The 23,139-nt window shown below is 43.4% G+C and overlaps 1 protein-coding gene across 1 annotated transcript in view; it reads left to right on the top strand.

Moving 5' to 3' along the window:
• Positions 1 to 21,760, top strand: part of clmpb (CXADR like membrane protein b) — a gene marked incomplete at its 3' end in the record, with an annotated part of 68,949 nt that extends 47,189 nt beyond the window's left edge. The window contains exons 2-7 of the mRNA XM_083695239.1: positions 10,017 to 10,171; positions 12,129 to 12,330; positions 19,014 to 19,181; positions 20,113 to 20,235; positions 20,485 to 20,635; positions 21,424 to 21,760. Of these exons, the coding sequence (XP_083551365.1) occupies positions 10,017 to 10,171; positions 12,129 to 12,330; positions 19,014 to 19,181; positions 20,113 to 20,235; positions 20,485 to 20,635; positions 21,424 to 21,760 (1,136 nt within the window). The remainder of the gene's footprint in view (positions 1 to 10,016; positions 10,172 to 12,128; positions 12,331 to 19,013; positions 19,182 to 20,112; positions 20,236 to 20,484; positions 20,636 to 21,423) is intronic.
• Between the last annotated feature and the right edge of the window lie 1,379 nt (positions 21,761 to 23,139).

Below are 23,139 nucleotides of genomic sequence, written 5' to 3'. Positions count from 1 at the left end.
TTTGACTGTCAACAGCAGACTTCTCCACTGTCCAACTGAAAATCCCCTCCCAGCTGGAAAAACAAGCCTTGTGCAGTTTATTTGCTTTTTCTTTATTCATTCTCCCCGTTGCCCTAAAGCCCAGACTGAAAATCTGAATTGCTCAACTTTTCTGTGTGTGATGACTTAGGAGGACTGGAACATGAAATTGATGCCACATTGCTGTAAATCATAGATTTTTACATATCCTCTTTTCACCCATTTAACACGATTCATATACGTAGACTCCTGGATCAAAGTAGGATGTTCCTATTTCTCACTCTATCCCAAAATGTTGCAGTTTGCCCTCATTTTCTTTGGCACCATCAGTTTCCACCCCATGGCCTACTTTACTCCTTAACGTTGCCTTTTTTTCACCACAAAATACAATGGAAGGTGACAGATTTCTCTAAACCCCTTTTAGGCAGAATCAAATTTGATAAAATTCATCAGCGTTCGCATTTAACTGGAAAGTACGAATCAGGGTCATGTATGTCATAAATGGGGTCATAAATGACTTTTGCTTTGACCTTTGCTCTGCTTTCCCTTGCCTGGGGTGTCACTGTGAGCACACGCCCTTCTGAGCAGTGCGGAGTGAGAGCCTTGGCCAAGCCAGCACCGCACCTTGTTTTAATCAGGCTTTGGGGATTGAAATATGGACCTGGAGAGCCCTCTGCACCAAAGACCCATTCATCTGGTTTCAATCTCCTCTCCGCCCTCGGTTGTGGCCATGTGGGCATTCCTTATCTGGGTGATGAGGTCGGGAGTGGCCTGGAAAGGGCAGTTATTTATTGGGGGGAGTGTGTGTGAGGATGTGGATCTTAGTGCCATGTGTGGGGACCGCTGCTAGTGGTTGTGACCCACAGGGGGAGCTGATATTCTGTGCTTTGAGGTGGCAATACTTCTCAAAGTACAATTCCCATTTGAATCCCAAAACAGTCATTCATAAGAACATAATTTACTTTTGTGTATGTGCATAATGGAATATGATCCAATATATGGCACATCACAAAGATGCAGCGTGGTGTGTGTGTGTGTGTGTGTGTGTGTGTGTGTGTGTGTGTGTGTGTGTGTGTGTGTGTGCGTGTGTGTGTGTGTGTGTGTGTGAGGTGCCCAGTGTCAGAATGCTGCAGTGGACTTCAGTAGTCAGTAGGACAGATGGTAACCTGGGCCATTAGCGGTCCTGTGAGTGTAAATGGGACCTTTCCACCATATGTATCTACCTTTCCTGTTTGCCCTCTGTAGCCAGAGGCAGCCGTTTATCTTTGTCAGATACCTCACAAATCAACAGCTTTCACAAGCCGTGAAAGTAGCCGGGGCACCTCCTCACCTCTGGGGAGATGACCGCCATCGACGTGCCCTTACCAGTCATCCGTAAGGATGGATTGGGTGACTCCTTTCCCATGCAGCAGCATCCATTCCCGGTTTCAGGTGTCTCCTTTTGGTTATTTTCCGCTAAGTCAATCATGTAAAATGATACGTCAGATACATACCATAAGTCTGGCGACAGCGCTAATATGTCACTGGCGCGGTGCAGCAAGCAGCCACGGATGAGGGGAGTTAGAGTTCCATCTGTTTTCAATTAGCTGGTGAAATGTACAACATGGGAGCTTGCCTGTTGTTTTCAGATCCTATTTTTGTGTGGACACAACCCAGTGAGTCAGTGCCTTTGCTCAGAAACGATCTGTCTAACCCTAGGCAAACTCCAGAGCTTAGGCAGTGACAAACAGTGGCAGTGGCCAAAGTAATGGAATTAAATCTGTATGAAGAGGGATCAGAGAAGCATCTAGAGTCCCTGCACGCTCCGACTGAGTACAGAAAATGTAGCGTTAGCATGTCCAAATTGGGGGCATCTTACAGCGCCTGAAGCCGTGCTTTAGTGCTGCTCCAAATATAGCTTTGGGGTTGTTTTCAAACAGTCCCATTTCACATACAGCACCACCATCCTTTGTATTTTTATTGTCTTCCCGGATTTTGTAAAATAAGTTAGAGGCTTCTTTGAAACACCATCAGACTTAATTGCATTTAATAAAAGGCAGTAGCACAATATGTGAGGCAGTTTTCATTTGCTGTATGCTGTTACAGAGCATCAATCACAACAGAGCTGGGCAACCACGTTACACTCCACTTCCTGTGGTCATACATTTAATCAGCTATATTTTCCACCTAATAGATATACAAAATTGCAGATTGCAGCAGAATGACCTTGGCAGCAAAAAAGCTTATTAAGTATTGATTTTCAGAGGTCAATTCTCAATTCTAGCAGCTCATGTGAGAGGAGTTCACAAGCAGCCAGCCACAAATGACAATTATACTGCATAAATAATAGGGAAATAGACATCCATTTGGTGTTCTCGATAAGGGAGAGAAGTGCCCACAGTTGCCTGATGTGCCAGGTAAAATACATATATTTACATTTATGGCATTTAGCAGACGCCTTTATCCAAAGCGACTTACAACAATACATTTGTTTAAGTAAGTGTATCCAACAGTCATCATAAGACAAAGTAATCAATGCTCACACCAGGGGCCATAGGCAGTCGTAATGCCAGTAGGCTATTTTTTTTTCTTTTTTTCTTTCATTAGCAGGAGAGAACTTGTACAGGGGGGGTAGCGGGGATGAAGAGGTCTCTAGGGTTGGGGTTAGGGTTAGTTTAAGGGGGTAGTGAGGGTGAAGCGGTCTTTAGGTGGGACTGTTAAGATGTAGCCTGAAGAGATGGGTTTTCAATCTACGGCGGAAGATTGGAAGTGACTCTGCAGTCCTGACAGTAGTGGGAAGCTCATTCCACCAGTGGGGCGCCAGGAGAGTGAAAAGCCAGTAGCGCGGCCACTGCATCCACGTAGAGGCGGCGGTGCCAGGCGGGCAGCCGAGGTGGACGAGCGGAGTGATCTTGCAGGGGTTTGGGGGCTAACCATTGCTTCCAAGTAGGGAGGGGCTGTTCCCTTTGCCGCCCGGTAGGCAAGCACCAGGGTCTTGAATTTGATGCAAGCTGCTACCGGGAGCCAGTGGAGGGTGCAGAGGAGGGGCGTGACATGGGAGAATTTGGGGAGATTGAACACCAGACGAGCGGCAGCGTTCTGGATGAGCTGCAGAGGCCTGATGGAGGAGGCGGGGAGTCCGGCCAAGAGTGCATTGCAGTAGTCAAGGCAAGAGATTACAAGTGCTTGGACCAAAAGTTGTGCTGCTTCTCTGGTGAGGAATGGACGTATCCTTCTGATGTTGTAAAGGAAGAATCTACAGGAGCGTGCTGTCGCTGTGATGTTCGCCACACAAAATACTAGGCAAAAAGGTTGTTGAGGGGTATTGAGGCCATTCTGATTTGTGTCAGAGCTTCCTCAACCCAGTCACCATATGTATCTAGCATAATCTAGCCTGATACCAAAAGTCAACAGGACAGCTTAGGTTTGTCAGCAACAGGTGAGGTCATCTTTAAGATTGCTTTAATTTATGAGGCCAGACTCCTCTTTGAGGCTCACACTGAGCCTCAACTTGATAGAGGCAGATCTGTGAGTGTGCTTTTCTTTCTGAGGGTCTTGTTTCTTCTTTAGATTCGTGTTACAGTATAAGGCCTCACTGATGAATATTTCCCTTTTGTTTGCTAAAGACTGCCAATTTAAATAACTTAAAGGCACTCAGAGGGAAAAAAAGGCTCGGCTGAGAAACAATACTTAGCTTAATTATTGGACAAAGTTACCAAGTGCAGGAATGAAAGGAACATTTTCATAATAGAGGAAAATAAATGTAATACTGGTGAAAATAAATGTAATTTCTCAACAGGATTTCAAATGTTTTCTTTTAATATACCAACTCGCTGGCTCAACTCTTTCACAACCTGCCATTGTTTTCTCTCATAAGTGGAAATGATTCTCAGCAAAGTTGGACACTGTTCTTGTGGAAGCAGCAAAACAGCTTTATTCTAAGCCAGTCTGGGGATGTCTCAGTATGTCAAAGGAAATCTGTCTCCTCTGTCCTTCATGAAAGTATGCCTTCTCTGTGGGGGCTAGCAAAGTTTGTCTAGGGATGTGTGTGCTCCAGGGGGAACATGCCCTTTACAAGGCCTACACCCGTACCACACAAACATACACACACACAGACAAACACGCACAGACACACACACACACACACACACACACACACACACACACACACACACACACACATACAGACTGGAAAAGATTCTCATAGAAATTCTGTCAAAGACCAGTACATTTGCAACATTAGCCTTGTTAGCTCATGCAGGCCCAAGCGAATGCGCACACATGCTGGTTTATTTTGGACCAACCAGATGTTGTGAGGATCTGTTGCCATAACAGAACAGATGGCCTTTGTCCAAGCTTCACAATGCAACTGAAGCATGTCGTCTTTGCTAGACATGCTATTTGACATTTGGGGTTGCTTCATTTTGAACACATTCAGTGAAAAAGGTATTTTGAATGTTTTTTAGTTTTTTTTACATACTGTCAAAAATAACCCTTTAATCAGTTTAACACTATATAGGCTTCCAGAGATTATCCTCGGAGGTAGTCTGAAATTTCCATGATGCAGTGCCATAATCAAAATCTTTGTGTTGGAGTCCTTAAGTCCTCTGCCACTCTTTTCACTCTGTAATATGTAGAGCTGAGGTTTTACTGAGCCACATAAAGGTAGGGGGAGGAAGTGGGTGGCAGTAGGCTGTTTACTGGACGTCTGGAGTCCCACATGTGGTGCAATCTGGGCCTTGGAGTTAAAGCTAATGCTAAACAGTTAATGGAACAGATCTTGGACAGCACCATTGAGTATGGATGCAGATGCAGCAGATGCAGAATTTAGAAGATGTAAGCAGGTTTCAGTGACATGCCATTCCTTTGGGAAATGTTGTAATTAGCTTTTTCCCTTCCTATTTTGCTGAGGGAAAATGCTGAATACTTTGAGGGAATTAAAAGCACTTTTCATAAAACCAATTCATCATCTATTTTAGGAATCTGTCAGCGGGATGGCGTCCATTTTTCGCTCGACATGACATAGACGACGAGCCCTTGAAAGGGATGTTAATGAAGGCAGTAAGAAAAGCTTGAGGTCAAATTTACCACAGGGTCCTTTACTTTCCCTATCGTCCAGGTCCAAGGGATTATCCATTAATCCAAGTAATTCCATTCCTTCCTTTACAGCTGCCTGCACTAGCCAGGCTCTTAGGAATCCATCATCAGAGATGAGTGTGGACACTACGGCCCTCATTTTTAAACTTTTGGGCTCTCTACATGCTCCTAGTGGCCCTGATCTCTAATAGTGCTGCAAGTAGAAGTTCCATGTCAGCATAAGGGGTGTTGGTCACTGGGTGCGAGGCAAGGAGGATTATGGGGCTTTATCCCTTCAAAGAGTAGCCTCCAGTCAGAGAAAACACAGCCTCTTTGATTTCCACAGGAGAAAAATATACATGAGTTGAACCTTGAATGAGGCATACACAACATGTGCAATTTAATGTGTAATTTAATGTGCAATTTAATGTGGGGTGTGATGGCTTGGAACGTTTAAAAAGATTTACCCCTTCAGAAGCAGTAATTAAAAAGAGCCCCGACTGTATAAATATAGGAGTCTCTTTGAGAGCTTTGACAAGGCTTGTTTTTGTAGCCTGTCAGTTTTTACTAGCGTCTCAGAGCAAGCTCTTGTCTAGGGAGTCATCAGAGATGTGAGAGGATTTCAGTGTTTCAAGCCTTCCATCTCTATGTAAAGCCTCTGAGAAGAAGGAGAAAAAAGGCTGCTGTGGCCATCTCTGACTTCTTCTCTCGCTGTGTCTCTGTAGAGGGAGTACTTTTATATTTACCATTTGTATAACTTCAATGGGAACTCAGGAAACCTGCTGTGCTGTGGGTTGATTTTTACAAGTCTTTCTAAAATGCCACACTGCACCTCTGAATATTTCAGTGTTCTCTCACCCTCTTTTTATCTCATCTGAATGTGTCCCCAACTTGACTGAAACCTACTGTATGTCAGTGACAGGCCCTGGCCCATTTCAGACATGTTCGCCATACAGTACCAAAGCAGAGCCAAAAACAGTGAGGTCTGCTAACCCATGAGGCATTTATATGTATGTCCCAGCCCAGGCTTCACTGAATGATTCTCTCCCCAGGTTCCTCTGCTTTTTCCAGATGAGGCTGTCAGTGGCACAAGATAAAAAGTTGAGTACAGAGTAGCAGAGCTGAGAGATAAATGCTGCTTCTATACTGGCTATCTGGGTCCATAGCTTGTGTGGAGCAGCCAGTAACTCATATGTGATTTGAAACTCCATATACCCACTGACTGCTACAGTATATTCCAATTCGCATGTCTGTGCACAGAGGCATTGTTTAACCTTCAGTGTGAGATAAGCCTTCTGTTTCCATTATGCAGATATGGCCAGTATGGGAGCGCATTTCTCAGAGAGCATATGTTCACATAAAGCATACACACACTCACACAATCATACATACAGTACATGCATGACATTGTCAAATTCTAAAGAAGTTAGTTCTGCATCCCTCTGCTTGTCCTTACTGCTAACATGCAACTAAAGCCAGATAATTGTGGCCAGTATCTGCTGGCCACACTGGAGTATCTATAAGGAAACAGAGTAGATGGACTTTAGGGCTCAAAGCAAGATATTGTCCCCCTTTTCCACCTCTCTTACTTCTCCTCTGATCTTTTCAGTGGTGAGAGCCAGAGGTCAGGAGCTTTAGCGGTGGTGAGGCCCCAGCCAAGCCAATCTGCTGACTGGGGATGTGGAGCTTGACTTTGGGCAATGTGAAAGATCCAGGGCCACTGTGTCCCACTGGCAGCTCTATAATAAGATTGCAGGCTTCTGTGGGGAAGTGGATTTACTGGAGCACAACTCCCCCTAGGGCCTTTTCATAGAAATTGGTTCCTCCACATTTGCCGTAGCTGTCTCTCTCTGTCTCTCTCTCTGTCTCCCCTCCTCTAAGCCTATGCTGTCAGTTCCCCCTTTTGTTGATTATGATACATTTCTCTGTCTTTCACTGGGTAAAGACTGAGCTCAACCAAAAAAGATATCGGGCAGCTGAGCTGATCACAGTCCAGACAGTACAGAGGGGGTGGGAAGAGCGGGTTAGTGGCCTCCCCACCCAACAATTCACAGCTCTCAGTTATGGCCTCAACATGGTATTTCTCAGGTCTCTATGGAATGTCATAAAGACATTTGAACACATATTGGCCTGATGATGGCAAACTGTTTTGGGTGTTGCCATGTCTGGATTTATTCTTATGTTTACATTTACACTTAAGTCATTTAAGCCTTTTATCCAAAGCGACTTACAATAACTACATTTGTCTAAGTAGGTGAATCAACTATACAACTATACAGTCATTGTAAGTAAAACTTTGATAAGAACAAGTGTCATCAGCAGTCACAGTACTAGAGAATAAAGACTTCATTTTTTTGTCTCAGAGATTTTTCATTTCTAGGTCACTGGCACTACCTTGAAATATCACACCACATTGTGAACAGGCCATTGGTTGTGAATGTCATAAACCAATGTTTGAGTACTGGAAAAACTAATATGTTTTACCATACAATGTCACCAGAGTGATTTGTGCTAAACCCTGCTATGTTGTAATTCTCTGGGTTTTTCAGATGGTGTTGTCTATCAGTCCAAATGGCCCGGCTGTGCACACTGTGAATGAGGCCAATCCAAATTTGAGAGCAAATAGACTTTAAGGCAGGCATATTTTGGATCACTGTGTCATTCTTAAACCCCTCTCTGAGACCATAAACTGTGGATGTAAGGTGAGATTATTTCAGGTTCTAGATATATTGACATATGATGAAGTAAAGCTTCTTTCTCAACCAATACACAGTGCAGCGGCCTGTTCCACATATTTATATCTCAGTGAGTTTTTCGAAGGTCGTTTTAAGTTGGCTAACAAATGGGGCAATATAGGATTACATTCTTAATTGCATACACACACCATTCAGAACTTTCCGAATGCCAGCTTTGATCTCTTGCCTGCATTGTATCTTTCCCATGCAAACTCCCCCTCTGTGGCCTGTGAGTCCCCTGGCAGAGGTGTGGGAGCTGGAGAGGTGAAAGGCTGGCAGCTCTTATCAGCCCTAGTGCACATAGTAGGGGGTTCAGCCGGGGGGTGACGAGTGTGGGCGGCACTGATTAGACAACCAGGCTTAAACAGCCCTGGGCCAAAAGCAGAAACAGGCACCACCACCACCACCATCACTGGCCCCAATGCACCCCAATTCATTCACCCACTCCATCCATTCACCCCTCACCCTGTTCCTCTGCCCCCCCCCCCTTCTGAAGTGATTAGATGCCTATGCAGGAGAGAACCCTCTGTGCCCAAGCTCTCTCTCTCTCTCTCTCTCTCTCTCTCTCTCTCTCTCTCTCTCTCTCTCTAGCTCCCCTCCCCTGACAAAAAGAATATCGGCGGGGAGCCCATAAGATGAATGACTCTGCAAATGCTGCATTAAAGAGTCATGAATGGGGGATACCTTCAGGGGCTGGGAGCTCCTTGGCTGGAGAGGTGGCCCTTTTTTCAGCTGAGTAATGATTTGTGCTGAGCAGGGGGTGAGTGCAAGAGGACCTCTTTAATTTGTTCTGTCACTGAGGTCGTATGGAGCACACAGAAGTCCCGCACTGTAATGTGCCCTCCTGTGGTGGTGGGTGCCAGTCAGAGAGGGCATCTGGGGTTGGTTCGTGACTCAGATGGATATGAGTGATTGGCGCAGAGCCCAGGTTTATGGCAAGTATTGTTAAAGTGGAGGAAACTTAAAGAGCTGCAGTCCACAGAGTGATGTCATCACTGTGAGAAATAATTTGGAATATGTAGTTGTAATTACAATACACCACCCTGCACCACATCCCTTGTCTCACTTTAAAGAGCAGAGCACTTACTGTATGGGTTGGGCGTTTGGAGGACGGCAACTAAACAAGGAGACAGGTATCTAACGCTGACCACATTTGGTCGTCTGTGGAACATTTAACAACATTTGACCGAGCACAAAGGCATTCTTTCAGTGGGTGGCTGTCTGTTAAATCACTCAAGCCTAGACATAACACACTCAGGCCCATGAGTGTGTATGGTTTGTCTAAGTATGTATACCATGCTGTATATTTAGTTAGAACAGGGAGGGGATTTAATGAAGCACTCAGCACCTATTCAGCAACATACCACACATCAATGAAAAGGAGATGTCATAATATTACCAGGACATACTGTATTCAAACAAGTATTTGTGTAACTCTATTTAAAGCTCTCAGGAGCCCGGCTCTGAGCGCACTCAGCACGGTAGTTAAGTTGATGCTGAAGCAACAAAAATATCTGTTGCATTTGGGCGAGTAAGCCCAATGGAGCTGAAGAGTCTCTGCATTGTTTTCGCTGCATTCGGTTGCACCAGGTGGGGGGAATCATATTCCCCCCCCCCACCCCTCTGCAAATCCCCCTGACGCCTCTGCCTAATTCCACTCAAGCCAGTTGGGCTGTCCAGCATCCTCCAATAAATTAGCCCTGCGACCCCTGATACGGAGCAGGCTCTGACAGTCCCACACTCTATGCTACTGAGCCTACTGTAACCCACACCCTGTCCTACAGATCAGTGGATCTGGGAAAGTTTGTCTCAGGGTCTGGTCTCATGGCTCTGATTTTGTGAAGTTGACATTTGTATTCAGCTTCCGTGGCTTACAGCAGACACAACACAAATCCACAGAAATACAACACAAATTATTAAAAGTTTACATTATAATGTGCAAAATTGATTAAAAACTATCTGCATAGTCCAGGCAGTTGTTCTCTCAAAGTGGTTCTGGTTCCTGTCATTGTAATTCTGATTAATGTCTATCTAATGTTTGTTTCCTGTCCTATTATGGTTCGTATTCAGGATCCCATGTCATTGTGGTCCTGATTCTGGGTTCTCACATTAGGACTGATTCTGTTCCCTGTCTCATAGGGGCTATGGATTGTGTTTTCTGTCTGGTGGCTCCTCTCTGATAGTGACTCTGGTCTCTCTTTCTCCCAGTGCTACTGAGCCTGCTGACGGCTGGTGCCCAGACAGAAATGAAGAAGGTTGTCGGGGACAACGCCACCCTGCCATGCCACCATCAGTTCTGGCAGTCCAACGCGCAGTCGCTTGACATCGAGTGGCTGCTGCAGAAGAACTCCAAGCAGAGAGTGGTAAGAAAGCTGCTTGTTTTTTCTCTCTGTATTTCTCTCTCTCACACACACCCACACACGCACCCACGCACACACACATGCCCACACACACACACACACACACACACACACACACACACTCTATCTCTTTCTCTCCAGTGCGTTTTTCGATGGAACACTATTCCACAAAATGTTCCCAACTTGTTTTTTAGCTTTAAACCAGCTCTGTCCTTTACTTCTACCTCCCACAGTTGCCTCCAACCCTCTCCCAGCTCCACACCACATGCTCTGTGTTTTGCAACAAAAAAATATTTATATCTGTTGGCCTTTTTCAGATTCCCTGATGTGTTAAAATATCGATATAGAGTATTAAGCAGATTTCTCTTGCTTAAAGTCCACCTGAGACCCAGTAACTAAATAAAGAAATCAATGGACATCACACCAGCTGTGAAAATAAAATACCTAGATGGATTGTACCCTGAAAATTGAATTAGACAGCATCAGATCTGCCAGCTGGAAATAGAATAACAATGGATACATCCTATTACCTGGTTGAATTATCTACCCTAGTCTTAAAATGAATTCAAACGTTTCTGTTTTTATTTATTTTTTTTTATTATTGAAATGTAGTATGTGATAACCATGAGATTTTGAAATTGTGAAAGAGATTTCCTCTCTCCTTGGAAGTAATTTGTTAGCACACTGATCTGTTGATTAGTATTTCAAGATTTAATTCTGCAAGAAAGGGGAGAGTAGAAATGGAAGAAATGGGAAAACAAATGTCAAACACTTTGATACTTCTTAGGGGCTGGCGCATCCCGTTGAATATTTAACAGGGAGTTAACATTGAAGACGTCATTAATTTAAAATCAAACGTCTGAAAATGTCATTAGGAACGAGACTATGTCTGTGGCTGAATGAATAAATAATTATTTTGTTGCGCTGGGAGGCCATGTTCAAATGGAAGAGAGCAGCTTGTCAACATTTAGCCTCTGTTACTGAGTGTCCAGGCTACATGTGTCAGGGGCACAGAGGTGAGAGTCATTGCAAGGACAAGAATCACTGCTGGTAACCTGGAGGTTGCTATTGCTAATGCTAGTTATGGTGACAACCCTGAGGCCCCTTTCCTTAGGCTCTCCACAGACAGAAACTCTTGGGTGTTTCATTCCACACCATCCAGTCCCATTTACATTTACAATTTTGACATTTAGCAGACACTTTTATCCAAAGCGACTTACAAAGTACATTTGTCTAAAGTAAGTGAATCATCTATACATCAGTCATCATAAGAAAAAATCTATGCTTGGACCAGGTGCCATTGGCAGTCCCCCACTTTCCCTCTCATAAACATATGCTCAGAATATTCCCTGAAACCACCACAAACACAAACATACACACACCTACAAGTGTACACTCAACATTCAAAATTGATGAACACAGCAGAATTGCGCCCTAAGGCTAATGCACAATAACATGACCCACACAGCCCAGGTGCTGGGCCATGTCACAGTGCCTGTAGCAGGGCTGTGTGTGTGTGTGTGTGTGTGTGTGTGTGTGTGTGTGTGTGTGTGTGTGTGTGTGTGTGTGTGTGTGTGTGTGTGTGTGTGTGTGTGTGTGTGTGTGTGTGTGTGTGGCCAGTTGTCACCTGCAAGCACAGCAGGTACACCCAGCTCCTGTGGCACTGATGCGCTGTGGCACCAGCATTTAGCAGTCCCCATCTGCAGGCTCTCACTAGCCTTGAGTAATATGCTGCTGTGACAGCTGTGTGTGTGTGTGTGTCTGTGTCTGTGTGTGTGTGTGTGTGTGTGTGTGTGTGTGTGTGTGTGTGTGTGTGTGTGTGTGTGAGAGAGAGAGAGAGAGAGGCAGAGAGAGAGAGAGAGAGAGAGAGAGAGAGAGAAAGAAAGAAAGAAAGAAAAATAAATAAAGACAGAATGAAATAACTAGATTGTATTTTTCTTTATGTCTCACCCAATTCCAGATCATCACTTTCTTCGGGGGCCAAGTGTACACTGAAGAGGTGACCAGTGAGGCTAGTCGGCTGTCTTTTGCAGGGGACTACCTGAACGGAGACGCCTCCCTGCTCATCAGTGACCTGCTGTTGACCGACTCTGGGGAGTATTACTGCAAGGTCAAAACTGGGGGGAAGTACCACTGGAGCCAGGTCAACTTCATAGTGCTCGGTGAGTCTGCTCTCACACTGCTAATCAATGGCAAATTAGCACAGCACATTTCCTCTGTCATGCTGACCGATCATATGATTCAATTTGCTTCAGAAGGCAGTGATTTGATTTTTCAGTTGCTATTGTTTGTGTTTGTCATGCTTGTTTTTTAGTTGAGATATACCCTGAAGTGTGGGGTGGAGTAAAGCCCACTTAACATTTTCTGTGTGTTCATGCATGTCAAAGAATGGATGGCATTGTGGGTTGACCTCTGCCAATTTTGTGAAAGATAATGCAGAATTTGGACTTCAACTATTTTCCCCTTGATAAGAAAAAGAGTTAGCTGTCATTGCATAAACTGCATAAAGATATAAAAGTTAACTTATGATGATTTCATACTTGAAATGATCTAATACTTCAGTTCTGAGACACCAGTCAGGTTTCATAACTATGACCAAGGACACTATTGGTTTTTTTCTCCATTTTGTATTGTTTGTTTGGGTTTTGTCTTTTTCCCAACACACAGAAGCTTGGCAGATTTTTTTAAAGGCTTAGCTTTAAATGGCTTAGTGGTAAATGTGTCTCTGCATATCTTGAATAGACAAATAGCTTTTGAAGGACAGACAGCAAGTGGTGAGCAGCAATATCACAATGCCTAGAAGTTCAATGAAATTAGAGAAATTAGATGATTCTGAATGTCAGAAACCAGACAATTTATGAAAACTTCATGGGCCCCAATTTGTTTCCAATAAAGAGCACTTTGCAACACTAAGATTTAGTGGGAATGGTCGCTAAATTGTTAATTTTGTTCAGCAAAGTTTCAGTTAGTGTATGGGCAGAGTGGGCAATGAGTGGGTGGGGATCATTTAATATGATATGAAAACATCCATTGTTCTCACCAATCAGGGTTTCACTTTAAATGTTGGACTGGATGATTATTTTGGTCAAATAAATGCCCATACTGTCAGTTGTAGACAACAAATGTAACCACAAGCTGAAGTGTCTATGATATCATAATCTAAGCTATCAACAGGCATACAGTGGCGTGCCAAATTCAACCTAAATAGATAGGCAATTCTATTTTATCTTTGCAACCCCCAGTCATAACCATAATTAACTACCACTTCAGTGTAGTCTTACAGTTGCCAACATGCATTTACTTATATCATGTCACACCTTTTTGTTTCCTTTCTGTAAACCCCATCAGGACTGTATGGTTGTTATTACAGTAGCCTATTGTAGGCCTACTTATGGTAGCTGGCAATCGTGGATAATATTCAACGTCAAAAGAAATACATTGCAGGATCATTGTAGCGCATTGTTTGAACCTGTTAAGTGAACGATGTGCATGGTTCCAACAATCATGCAGTGTGGTGGACTTATGACAAGAGAATCACTGATGCACCTGCAACTCAAAATTGGAAACATTGTAGCCATCAAATGGGTTCGCTGCACTGGTGCAGTTAACAAATCTTGAATCATGCTGATGCAGCAAGCAAAGTTGATTTTAGAATATGTTTTTGTGTTATGTTTGTTTTTGTTTTTTTGAGGGGGGGTGTTTTTGTTTCTGTTTTATCTTTATTTTATGATTGATTTTATCTTTATTTTAGATTATTCTTGTATAATGGAAAGTGCTTTATACATGTAAGACATTATTATTATTATTTTTTATTATTTTTATTATTATTATTATTAATAATAATAATAATAATAATAATAATAATAATAAATAATAAAAAAGTAAAATCTTTATGTACTGAAGTGTCGTTTGTGAGATAAAACAAGACAATTTGCTAAATGTTTTCAATAGTCACAGTCAAGGAGGATTACATCAATATTTCTGTATGCGACAAGTGCACCCTTTTGCTGAACTTCAGGAAATAGTAATCTAACTTCATAGGCAGATAAAGACCCTTTCAAACAGCAATGCACTTCTAAAAGAATACAAAAAATACAAGATACGTTTGACGCTACCATCCTAATTGGTGCAGCTGGGCTCAGTCCACACCCCTTTTCGCTTCGACCCTGCCAGTCCAAGGAATCACCAGTGAAGCTGTGAACTCCTCCTCCCCCACACACACCTGTCCCTGGACCCGTGGCTGAGGCCTTCTCCAACTCCACCCCCGGCCCACAGCCTGCCAGAAAGCAGGCAGGCACTCAGGGAGGCAAACCCACCTTCAGCCTTGGTTTCAGCCACCGGTGTTGGAGCTATGTAACTCCAGCCTACCCCCCTTCGCTCCAGCACCTCCACCCAGCCTGCATGTGGGCAGCAATGACATCAGAACTAGACAGTCAGAGCTCCTAAAGGCAGACTTTAAAGCTCTTTTTACTGCTCTGCTGGACAATGCACACATTGCCGTTCTAGTCGAAGCCACTCCCCCGAATTTCTGTCACTTTCACCAAGCCAGGCAAAAGTGATTTAAAATGCTCCTCTATTTGTTTTGGTAACTTCTCCTCATTTTAATCGCTCTGCTTTACAATCAATAGTAGTGTCCAAAAGCGAATAGGGAGTTCATTGTAGAGTTTTTTGAGCTTTTGTCCCTCATCATGCCCAAGTATGACGGAGTTTGTACACTGACCGGCCACTTTATTAGGTACACCTGTTCAACTCCTCGTTAACGCAAATATCTTATCAGCCAATCACATGGCAGCAACTCAATGCATCTAGGCATGTAGACATGGTCAAGACGACCTGCTGAAGTTCAAACCGAGTATCAGAATGGGGAAAAAAGGTGATTTAAGTGACTTTGAACGTGGCATTGTTGTTGGTGCCAGACGGGCTGGTCTGAGTATTTCCGAAACTGCTGATCTACTGGGATTTTCATGCACAACCTCTCTAGGGTTTACAGAGAATGCTCAGAAAAAGAGAAAATATCCAGTGAGCGGCAGTTCTCTGGGTGAAAATGCCTTATTGATGCCAGAGGTCAGAGGAGAATGACCAGACTGGTTCGAGATAATAGAAAGGCAACAGTAACTCAAATAACCACTTGTTACAACCAAGGTATGCAGAAGACCATCTCTGAATGCACAACACGTTGAACCTTGAAGCAGGTGGGCTACAGCAGCAGAAGACCACACCGGGTGCCACTCTGTCAGCTAAGAACAGGAAACTGAGGCTACAATTCGCATGGGCTCACCAAAATTGGACAATAGAAGATTGGAAAAATGTTGCCTGGTCTGATGAGTCTCAATTTCTGCTGCGACATTCAGATGGTAGGGTCAGAATTTGGCGTAAACAACATGAAAGCATGGATCCATCCTGCCTTGTATCAACGGTTCAGGCTGGTGGTGGTGGTGTAATTGGGATGTGGTGGAACGAGAGATTCGCATCATGGATGTGCAGCTGACAAATCTGCAGCAACTGCGTGATGCTACCATGTCAATATGCACCAAAATCTCTGAGGAATGTTTCCAGCACCTTGTTGGATATATGCCACAAAGAATTAAGGCAGTTCTGAGGGCAAAAGGGGGTCCAACCTGGTACTAGCAAGGTGTACCTAATAAAGTGGCCGGTGAGTGTATATTAGGGGACTTTAATGTCCATATTTGTTGGCCCTCAAATGCACTGGCCTCTGATTTCACTAACCTCTTTGAATCATTTGATCTTGTTCAGTCTTTATGACATCCCACACTTGGCATCCACTATCCAGGATATTCTTTTTTCGCTCTCGCTTCTCTTACTCTGCTATAGTACATTTTCAGAGGCCTTTTTGAACAGTATTGCTCCTTCAACTGCTCCTGTTCCCTCCCATTAGACTGTTGATCTGTTAAATAGTTTTAATAGTATGTGTCAGGTAACCGTAGACTCTGTGGTTCCATTTAAGACCAAGAAAAAAGGGGTGGACAGAGCCACTCCCTGGCTAAATGAAAGTACCTGTGCCTTAAAAAGGGAGTGTAGAAAAGCTGAAAGAAAATGTCAGGTCTGTAGACTCAGCATTTTCCACATTCGTTAGAAGGATCTGATTAAGGAATTAAATGCTTCTGTAAAGAAAGCAAGACAAAAATATTTCTGTAATCTGATCTCCGAAAACTCTCATAATCCAAGAATACTGTTTAGTACTATCGACAGAATTGTAAATGCCCCATCAAACAAGGTTATCAACCATTCTCCCGAAGAAAGTGAAAACTTCTAGCAATTCTTTTTTAGAAAGATTTTAAATATCAGAGACCAGATCATCCCTCCCATACATGACCCGACTGTTACTTACCAATTGGAGGCAAATCTGGATTCATTTGTTCCTGTATCAGATGAAACCCTTATCAAGATTGTATCACAAAGAAATCCTCTTCTTGTCCACTAGATATTGTCCCTAGACTACTAAAGGAAGTAATGTAAACAGTCTGCCCCACCATTTTGGCTATTATTAATAGCTCCCTGTCCACTGGCTCAGTACCGCCTTACTAAGTATGTCCAACCGCTTCTTAAAAAGCCGGGACCCATTTGTTTTAAACAATTATAGACCAATTTCTAAACTCCCCTTTTTATACAGAGAAGGTTGTCTATAATCAACTGACTAGCCATTTGAATAGGAGTTATTTATTTGAAAAGTTCCAATCTGGTTTTTGCCCCGGTCATAACATTGAAACTGCTTTACTTAAAGTCACAAACGACCTACTTTTAGCAGCTGATTCAGGTCAGTGTTCCATTTTAATTCTCCATAATCTTAGTGCAGCCTTTGATACAATTGATCATAACATTTTAATAAACCTCCTTAGTTATTGTGTAGGGATTACAGACACTGCCTTAAAATGGTTTTCTTCATGCCTCTCAGGCAGACAGTTGGTCTTGGAAAGTGTCTCAGCCCAAGTGAACTTTGGTGTGCCACAAGGCTCCATTTTAGGCCCAATTTTATTCTCATTATACATGCTTCCACAAGACCAAATTATCCAGAAACACAATATTTCCTTTCACTGTTATGCGGAGGACACCCAGTTATATCTCTCCATTAAACCCAATGATTCATCCAGTTTAGCTTCTCTTAGTGATTGCTTGAAAGATAATAGATGTCCCAGAACCTTTTACAATTGAATGACAGTAAATCTGAGGTTGTCATATTTGGCCCTCCAATCTCCACGATAGCAATACAGAACAGTCTTGGCTGTCTGTCTGCCACTGTGAAATCTTCAGCTTGAAATATCGGGGTGATTTTTTATGCTGACCTCAATTTTACTGATCACTTTTAAGGTTCGGCTGGGTCTGGCACCAGACTATATTTTTGTCTTTTCATTCCCCTACGAGCCTCAGCGCAGCCTAAGATCCTCAGACAGGGCCCTTCTGGCAATTCTGGAGTCTAGACTGAAGACAAAAGGTGACATTAGGGCCCCTAACGACCTGTCTGATGATATTAAGATAGCAAGATTGGTATTTTCTTTGAAATATCTTCTTAAAACTAATTTTTATAGAGTAGCCTTTAATTGATTGCTCTTATTCTTTTTAATGTGTTGTATTATTATTATTATTATTATTATTATTATTATTATTATTATTATTATAAGCGTGGGAAGGGAGAAATTCTTCTTGCAATATAATGCTTACAGAATGTAATAATGCAAGTATATACACTAGGCCTACTTCCCCATATTTATAGAGGATGTATTGGTGTTATGAATGATTATCCCCAATAGACGACAACTGCTGCCGTTATGATCAAATAAATGTCTATTTTTGCCTATTGCAAATTATTTAACATGGAACATCATCAGTGTTTGAATATGTGAACTCCCCTTGGCACCTCCTCTGAAAACTCCCATTTACTGGCCAGCCTATATTGGTGCAAATCTTGTGTTGGTCAGGGCAGATGCACTTCGTGGTGACACCAAATTACCAAAAATGTCTTTGCACATGGTTTTAGTGTTGTGCAGCGCTCTTTAGTGGAAGTGAACGAAGGCCCCATGGGAGATTAGCTGAATGGGCAGTTATTGGTTCTCTAATGGAACAGTCTTAATCCTTTTTCTCTCTTTTTTCCCCTCTCCTCCATAAAGGCATTTCAGTGAGTTAGTGCCTCGATTTTTACAAATTGCCCTCAGCTTTGCGGTGACACTTTAGATTTTGAGAGACGAAGCTGGCTGCTGGCTGGGCCTGGGCCTGTGGGTGTGTGTGTGTGTCTGTGTGTGTGTGTGTGTGTGTGTGTGTGTGTGTGTGTGTGTGTGTGTGTGTGCATACAAGCTCTCAGACTGTTCCTGCTGCAGAGAGGTCTAACTGGCCTTGACAGAGCTGTGAAATGTACAGCAGAAGCCTCTATACTCTCCTCAGCCCTCTCATTATATCCCTTACACAAGCAAAATGTTCACAAGTCCACTTAGGAGGGAGGAAATGGTGGGATGGAGAGAGAGAAGCTCTTCCAAAGGAGCCTTAGGATTTAGTGTAGGGCCATTCACTCACCTCCAGGCCATAGGACTTAGAGAAGTCGGACTGCTGACCTGTAGATGTGCATACTATAGTCTACAGGGGTTTGTCGCCAAGTTTTGGTGACGTATTGATCTTGGCCCAGGGTCTCTGATACTACTCTTGACCACAGCAATGACTTCCATACAAGCTGCATCTTTTTTTTCCACTGTAAGCCATTATTCTCACATTAACATTATGATGTTGCTTGTTTGTTTACTTTAGTCATGTTCAACATAGTTGTATTCACAATTTGCCTATGCACTAGAGTTATGAGACATACAATGTACGATTCAGTACTATTGTATTGGTTCCACAGTGAAGCCCTCCAAGCCGAGCTGCTGGACGGAAGGCAAGCTTTTGGAGGGCAGTGACGTCAAGCTGAGCTGCAAGTCCAGTGACGGCTCGGACCCCATCAACTACAAGTGGGGGAGAGTGCTGGACAAGGGCAAGAGTGTAGGGAAACTACCCCCACTGGCACTGATAGGTGAGTGGACCAGCACAAACACACATTGCGGAGGATGTTGCTGCAGAGATGGAGATGTTTTCATATTTGTGAATCGGATTTAATACCTTTGATGCCATTCACTTGCTGGGCTTTAAAACCTTAAATATCTCAATTTAATTCAGCCAACCCATATGTTTTCAAACCGCCTCCAAATTGTAATGGATGGATTTACTGCATACAAAAATACTGATAGTGGCAATTCCTCCATTGATCATCCCTTCCACAGACACATACATCATTATGGGCACACAACAAACCTCCATTATGTTTGAGTTTTGCCACTTTTTTCCCCATTCAACTGGCATTAGCGATGGCACGTGCCCAGCTAAAAGCCCAAAACTTAATGACCTCCATGAAACAACACCTGTTCAGTCTAATTAGTTTTCATTGGCGATAAAACACACTGACGTTAGCCATCATTTATCGGTCTGGTGAAAGGTAATATCACATGGCTGTTGTTGGGATGACTAAGCGGCTTGTAGCCCTGTAAAGCTTGATCACTCTGCCAGACAAACTCTCTCAGTACCCCAAGTTGTCCCAGTGCGATGGGCTCCCGTCTTCAATCACTAGTGTGCTCTGAGTACATCCAATCTCACTGAGGCCAAGATAAACATTTGCCAGTTTGTCTCCTCTGTTCCTCCCCACAAAGCCTGATCCATCATAGCTGACACACTCACACCGACCTGAGACAGGTTTAACTGGGTTAACTCCCATCAATACAGCTTCAATACACCCTCACAAATCACAATCGATGTGTCACTGTTAGTCCTTTACTTAAAGATTGTAGAATGGAATTGAATGGAATGGGAATAGAATAGTGGAGTTGAAAAATAAATGAACTCTGCAGACCCTTGACCCTCATAGCTGTTCCAGCTTTAGCCATACCTTCACTCACAGTCTATCTCTCCAGATTTGAAGAACCCAGAGATCGTCACCCTGAGGAACCTGACAAAGGATAGCACAGGTTTCTACAAGTGCACAGCCAGCAATGACGTGGGAGAGGAAAACTGCATCATTGAAGTCACCATGCAGTGTGAGTAGAGAGGGCATGCTTTGCACCACACTGCGAAGGTGATGGATGAGTGTAATTTCTAACAGCCTTTGAACCCCCCCACCTCAGTAACCGAAAACAGTGGCAATTGGTTATTATTCAATGTCACACTAATAGATTTCCAGAGAGGCTCAGGATTTGAAGGGTAAATTGTTAAAAAAAAAAGTCAGATTTGTGTGTGTGCAAGTGTACTGTACACATGTTTACTAACCTTTCCATCTTGTTCTACAGATGCTCACGGGATGGGTGTGTTGGGGGTTGTTGCAGGTGCAGTGGTGTCTGTGTCCTTTGTTGTCCTCATCCTCATCTTGATCATCTGGCTGGTCTTCCGTAAGAAGGAAAAGAAGAAGTACGAGGAGGAGGAGACTCCAAATGAGATCAGGTCAGCACTTCCTATACCATTACTATACAACTACTATATGTTCCCCCTCTCCTTTCTGTCTCTATTTATTTGTCCTTCTCTTTTTGGAGTAAAAATGTCCTGGGCAAAACAACAATCTGTGTGTGTGTGTGTGTGTGTGTGTGTGTGTGTGTGTGTGTGTGTGTGTGTGTGTGTGTGTGTCGGGGGGGTAAACTGAGGCCTCCAGGCTGCTAATGGCACTGCTTGTAACAGAAGCAACATGTTTTGTCACAGCTTAGAGGCTGTGTAGCTGCTTATTAAGGCTGAAGCTGTGTAGCTGCGTGTTAAGGATGAATAATGTATCTGGTATGGGGGATGACTGAGTGTAAATAATGCAGGCATGAGGAGGTGTTTCCTGTTTACATGCCTTTTTTAGCAACGTAGTAGATCCTCCAAGGTGCTCTCAGCCTAGGTGACACAGCCTTCTGAGGTGGGGGTTGGTGGGGTTTGCTGGTGTATATATATGTGTGGTATCCTGTCTTTACACCAGATTTTAGACCCAGGTTGTACTGTATTAGGTATAGCAGTGCAACAGACCTTTATATTTTTGTGTAAGACTTTTCTCCATTGGCTTACCTCAGAATATGTTACAGTTTGTCTGTTTGTGTTTGTGTGTATGTGTGTGTGTGTGTGTGTGTGTGTGTGTGTGTGTGTGTGTGTGTGTGTGTGTGTGTGTGTGTGTGTGTTTGTGTGTGTGTTTTGTTTGTTTGTTAGTTTGGGTCCACAACCAGATGACACTAAGCAGCTCTTGTGTGTGTTTCGCTTCACAGAGAGGATGCAGAGGCTCCCAAGGCTAAGCTGGTGAAGCCCAACTCTCTGTCCTCATCCCGCTCTGGCAGCTCGCGCTCCGGTGCCTCCTCCACACAGTCCATGGTGCACAACAGTGCCGCCCGTGGCCACCGCCCCCGCCCCCCAGCCATTGCTGCCCTCAAGGAGAATGGACAGCCCCCTGGCTTCCCGCAATCCCCCCCGGCCTACACTACAGTGGTGCCATCCAAGACCCCCGAGCCCCCTGGTACCCCAAAATTCAACTCCAGGAACATCTCTGGGCCAACACCCCCCACCCTCATGGTCCCTGCCCAGACCAAGGCCTTTCAAACTGTGTAGAACGGACAGTCCATCCTGTAGAGATGTGTAAGAACCCCCAAAACACACCCTAACCTGACCCCTTCAAAGACACAGAACAACAAAATGCAACTAGTAAAGGGATGTAATTAAAAGAATCAACAGAAATGAATCCCAAAAAACATAATGAATGCATACTTAAAAAGGGAGAATAAGAAATGCTTGCCCCCTACTGAATTTTTAAAAACAACAAAACAAAATTAAAACTAAACCCAAGGCAGAACACATCTTTGTTTGTGTCTCTCAGCAAAAGGCAGAACTTATTTTTAAGCTTTTTTTCAACTTTCAAAGGCATGGGGAAGTGTTGGTGTGGAAGGTGCCCCTGAGTGGAGCTTTTATTTATTTATCAAATCAAAGGGACAAGAGTGCATAGAAAAAAGGAAAAAGGGATGGATGAAAAAAAGAGAGATCCAAAGTGAGAGCCAGATGCCAATGGAGACACGCTGCTGTCTCTTGATATTGTCTGAGGGTGGAGGGGTGTGCAGTGAAAATATGGAGAGAGAGAGAACTAAACCTCTCTTATTTTAGGCAAATGATGATGTCTCTGAATCATTCAACAACACCCATCAGCTTCCAGTACCCACTGCCAACCACACACCCCATGGCCCCTCAGACAGTGGGCGGATACAGCCCCTGTGTGGAGAAAAGCTGTTAGCTCAACCCTCAAGATGCTGCATGGACTCCATGACGACATTTCAGAAAAAAACATGAATGTCCGGACCAGAATTCTAAAAACAGCTAACCTGGGAGAAGTTTAAGTCATATACAGAAGATGAATCATTCACATGGTAGTCATTGTACCGATGGAAGTTTTTATGCTATCCACATCCTATCTCCCAACTCTCATTAAGAAATGGTTGTAATAGGTGTTAAGGCCTGTAGAGATAGAGTACATTACATGACTTTGAATAGACATGATAAGAAAAACTTCAAGACAAGGGGGACTTATATCTACTCAATTTCTATTCTACTATATTTTCCTCTCCCAAGGCAAACCTCAACAGGTTTTATAGGGTGACAGACAGTTGTGTCTCTGAATGAAGAAGTGCCACCAATCCCAAGGATGGGTCATTATTGCTTTTTTAAATTGTTACTCTTTCATTTACCTTCTTTTTTTTTTTTTTTTTTTTACCTTTTTTTGCAATGTTACTGAAACCAAATTTTGTCTAAAATACCATGAATGTGTGTTGAACAAAGATGGTTGTTACATGTATTTACTTGCTTTCCAAGGTATTGAATGGTGAATCCATGATAGGCACTAATGACCTTGAAGTTTGATAGCCTAATGTGGATGATTGAATGGAAGGAGTATCAACCTAGGGTCTTGTACAATGTGTGTGTGTGTGTGTGTGTGTGTGTGT

The sequence above is a fragment of the Argentina silus genome (genome assembly GCF_951799395.1).
Source record: "Argentina silus genome assembly, chromosome: X".
In the NCBI taxonomy this organism is placed as follows: domain Eukaryota; kingdom Metazoa; phylum Chordata; class Actinopteri; order Argentiniformes; family Argentinidae; genus Argentina; species Argentina silus.
This window is presented reverse-complemented; position numbering and strand designations above follow the sequence as displayed.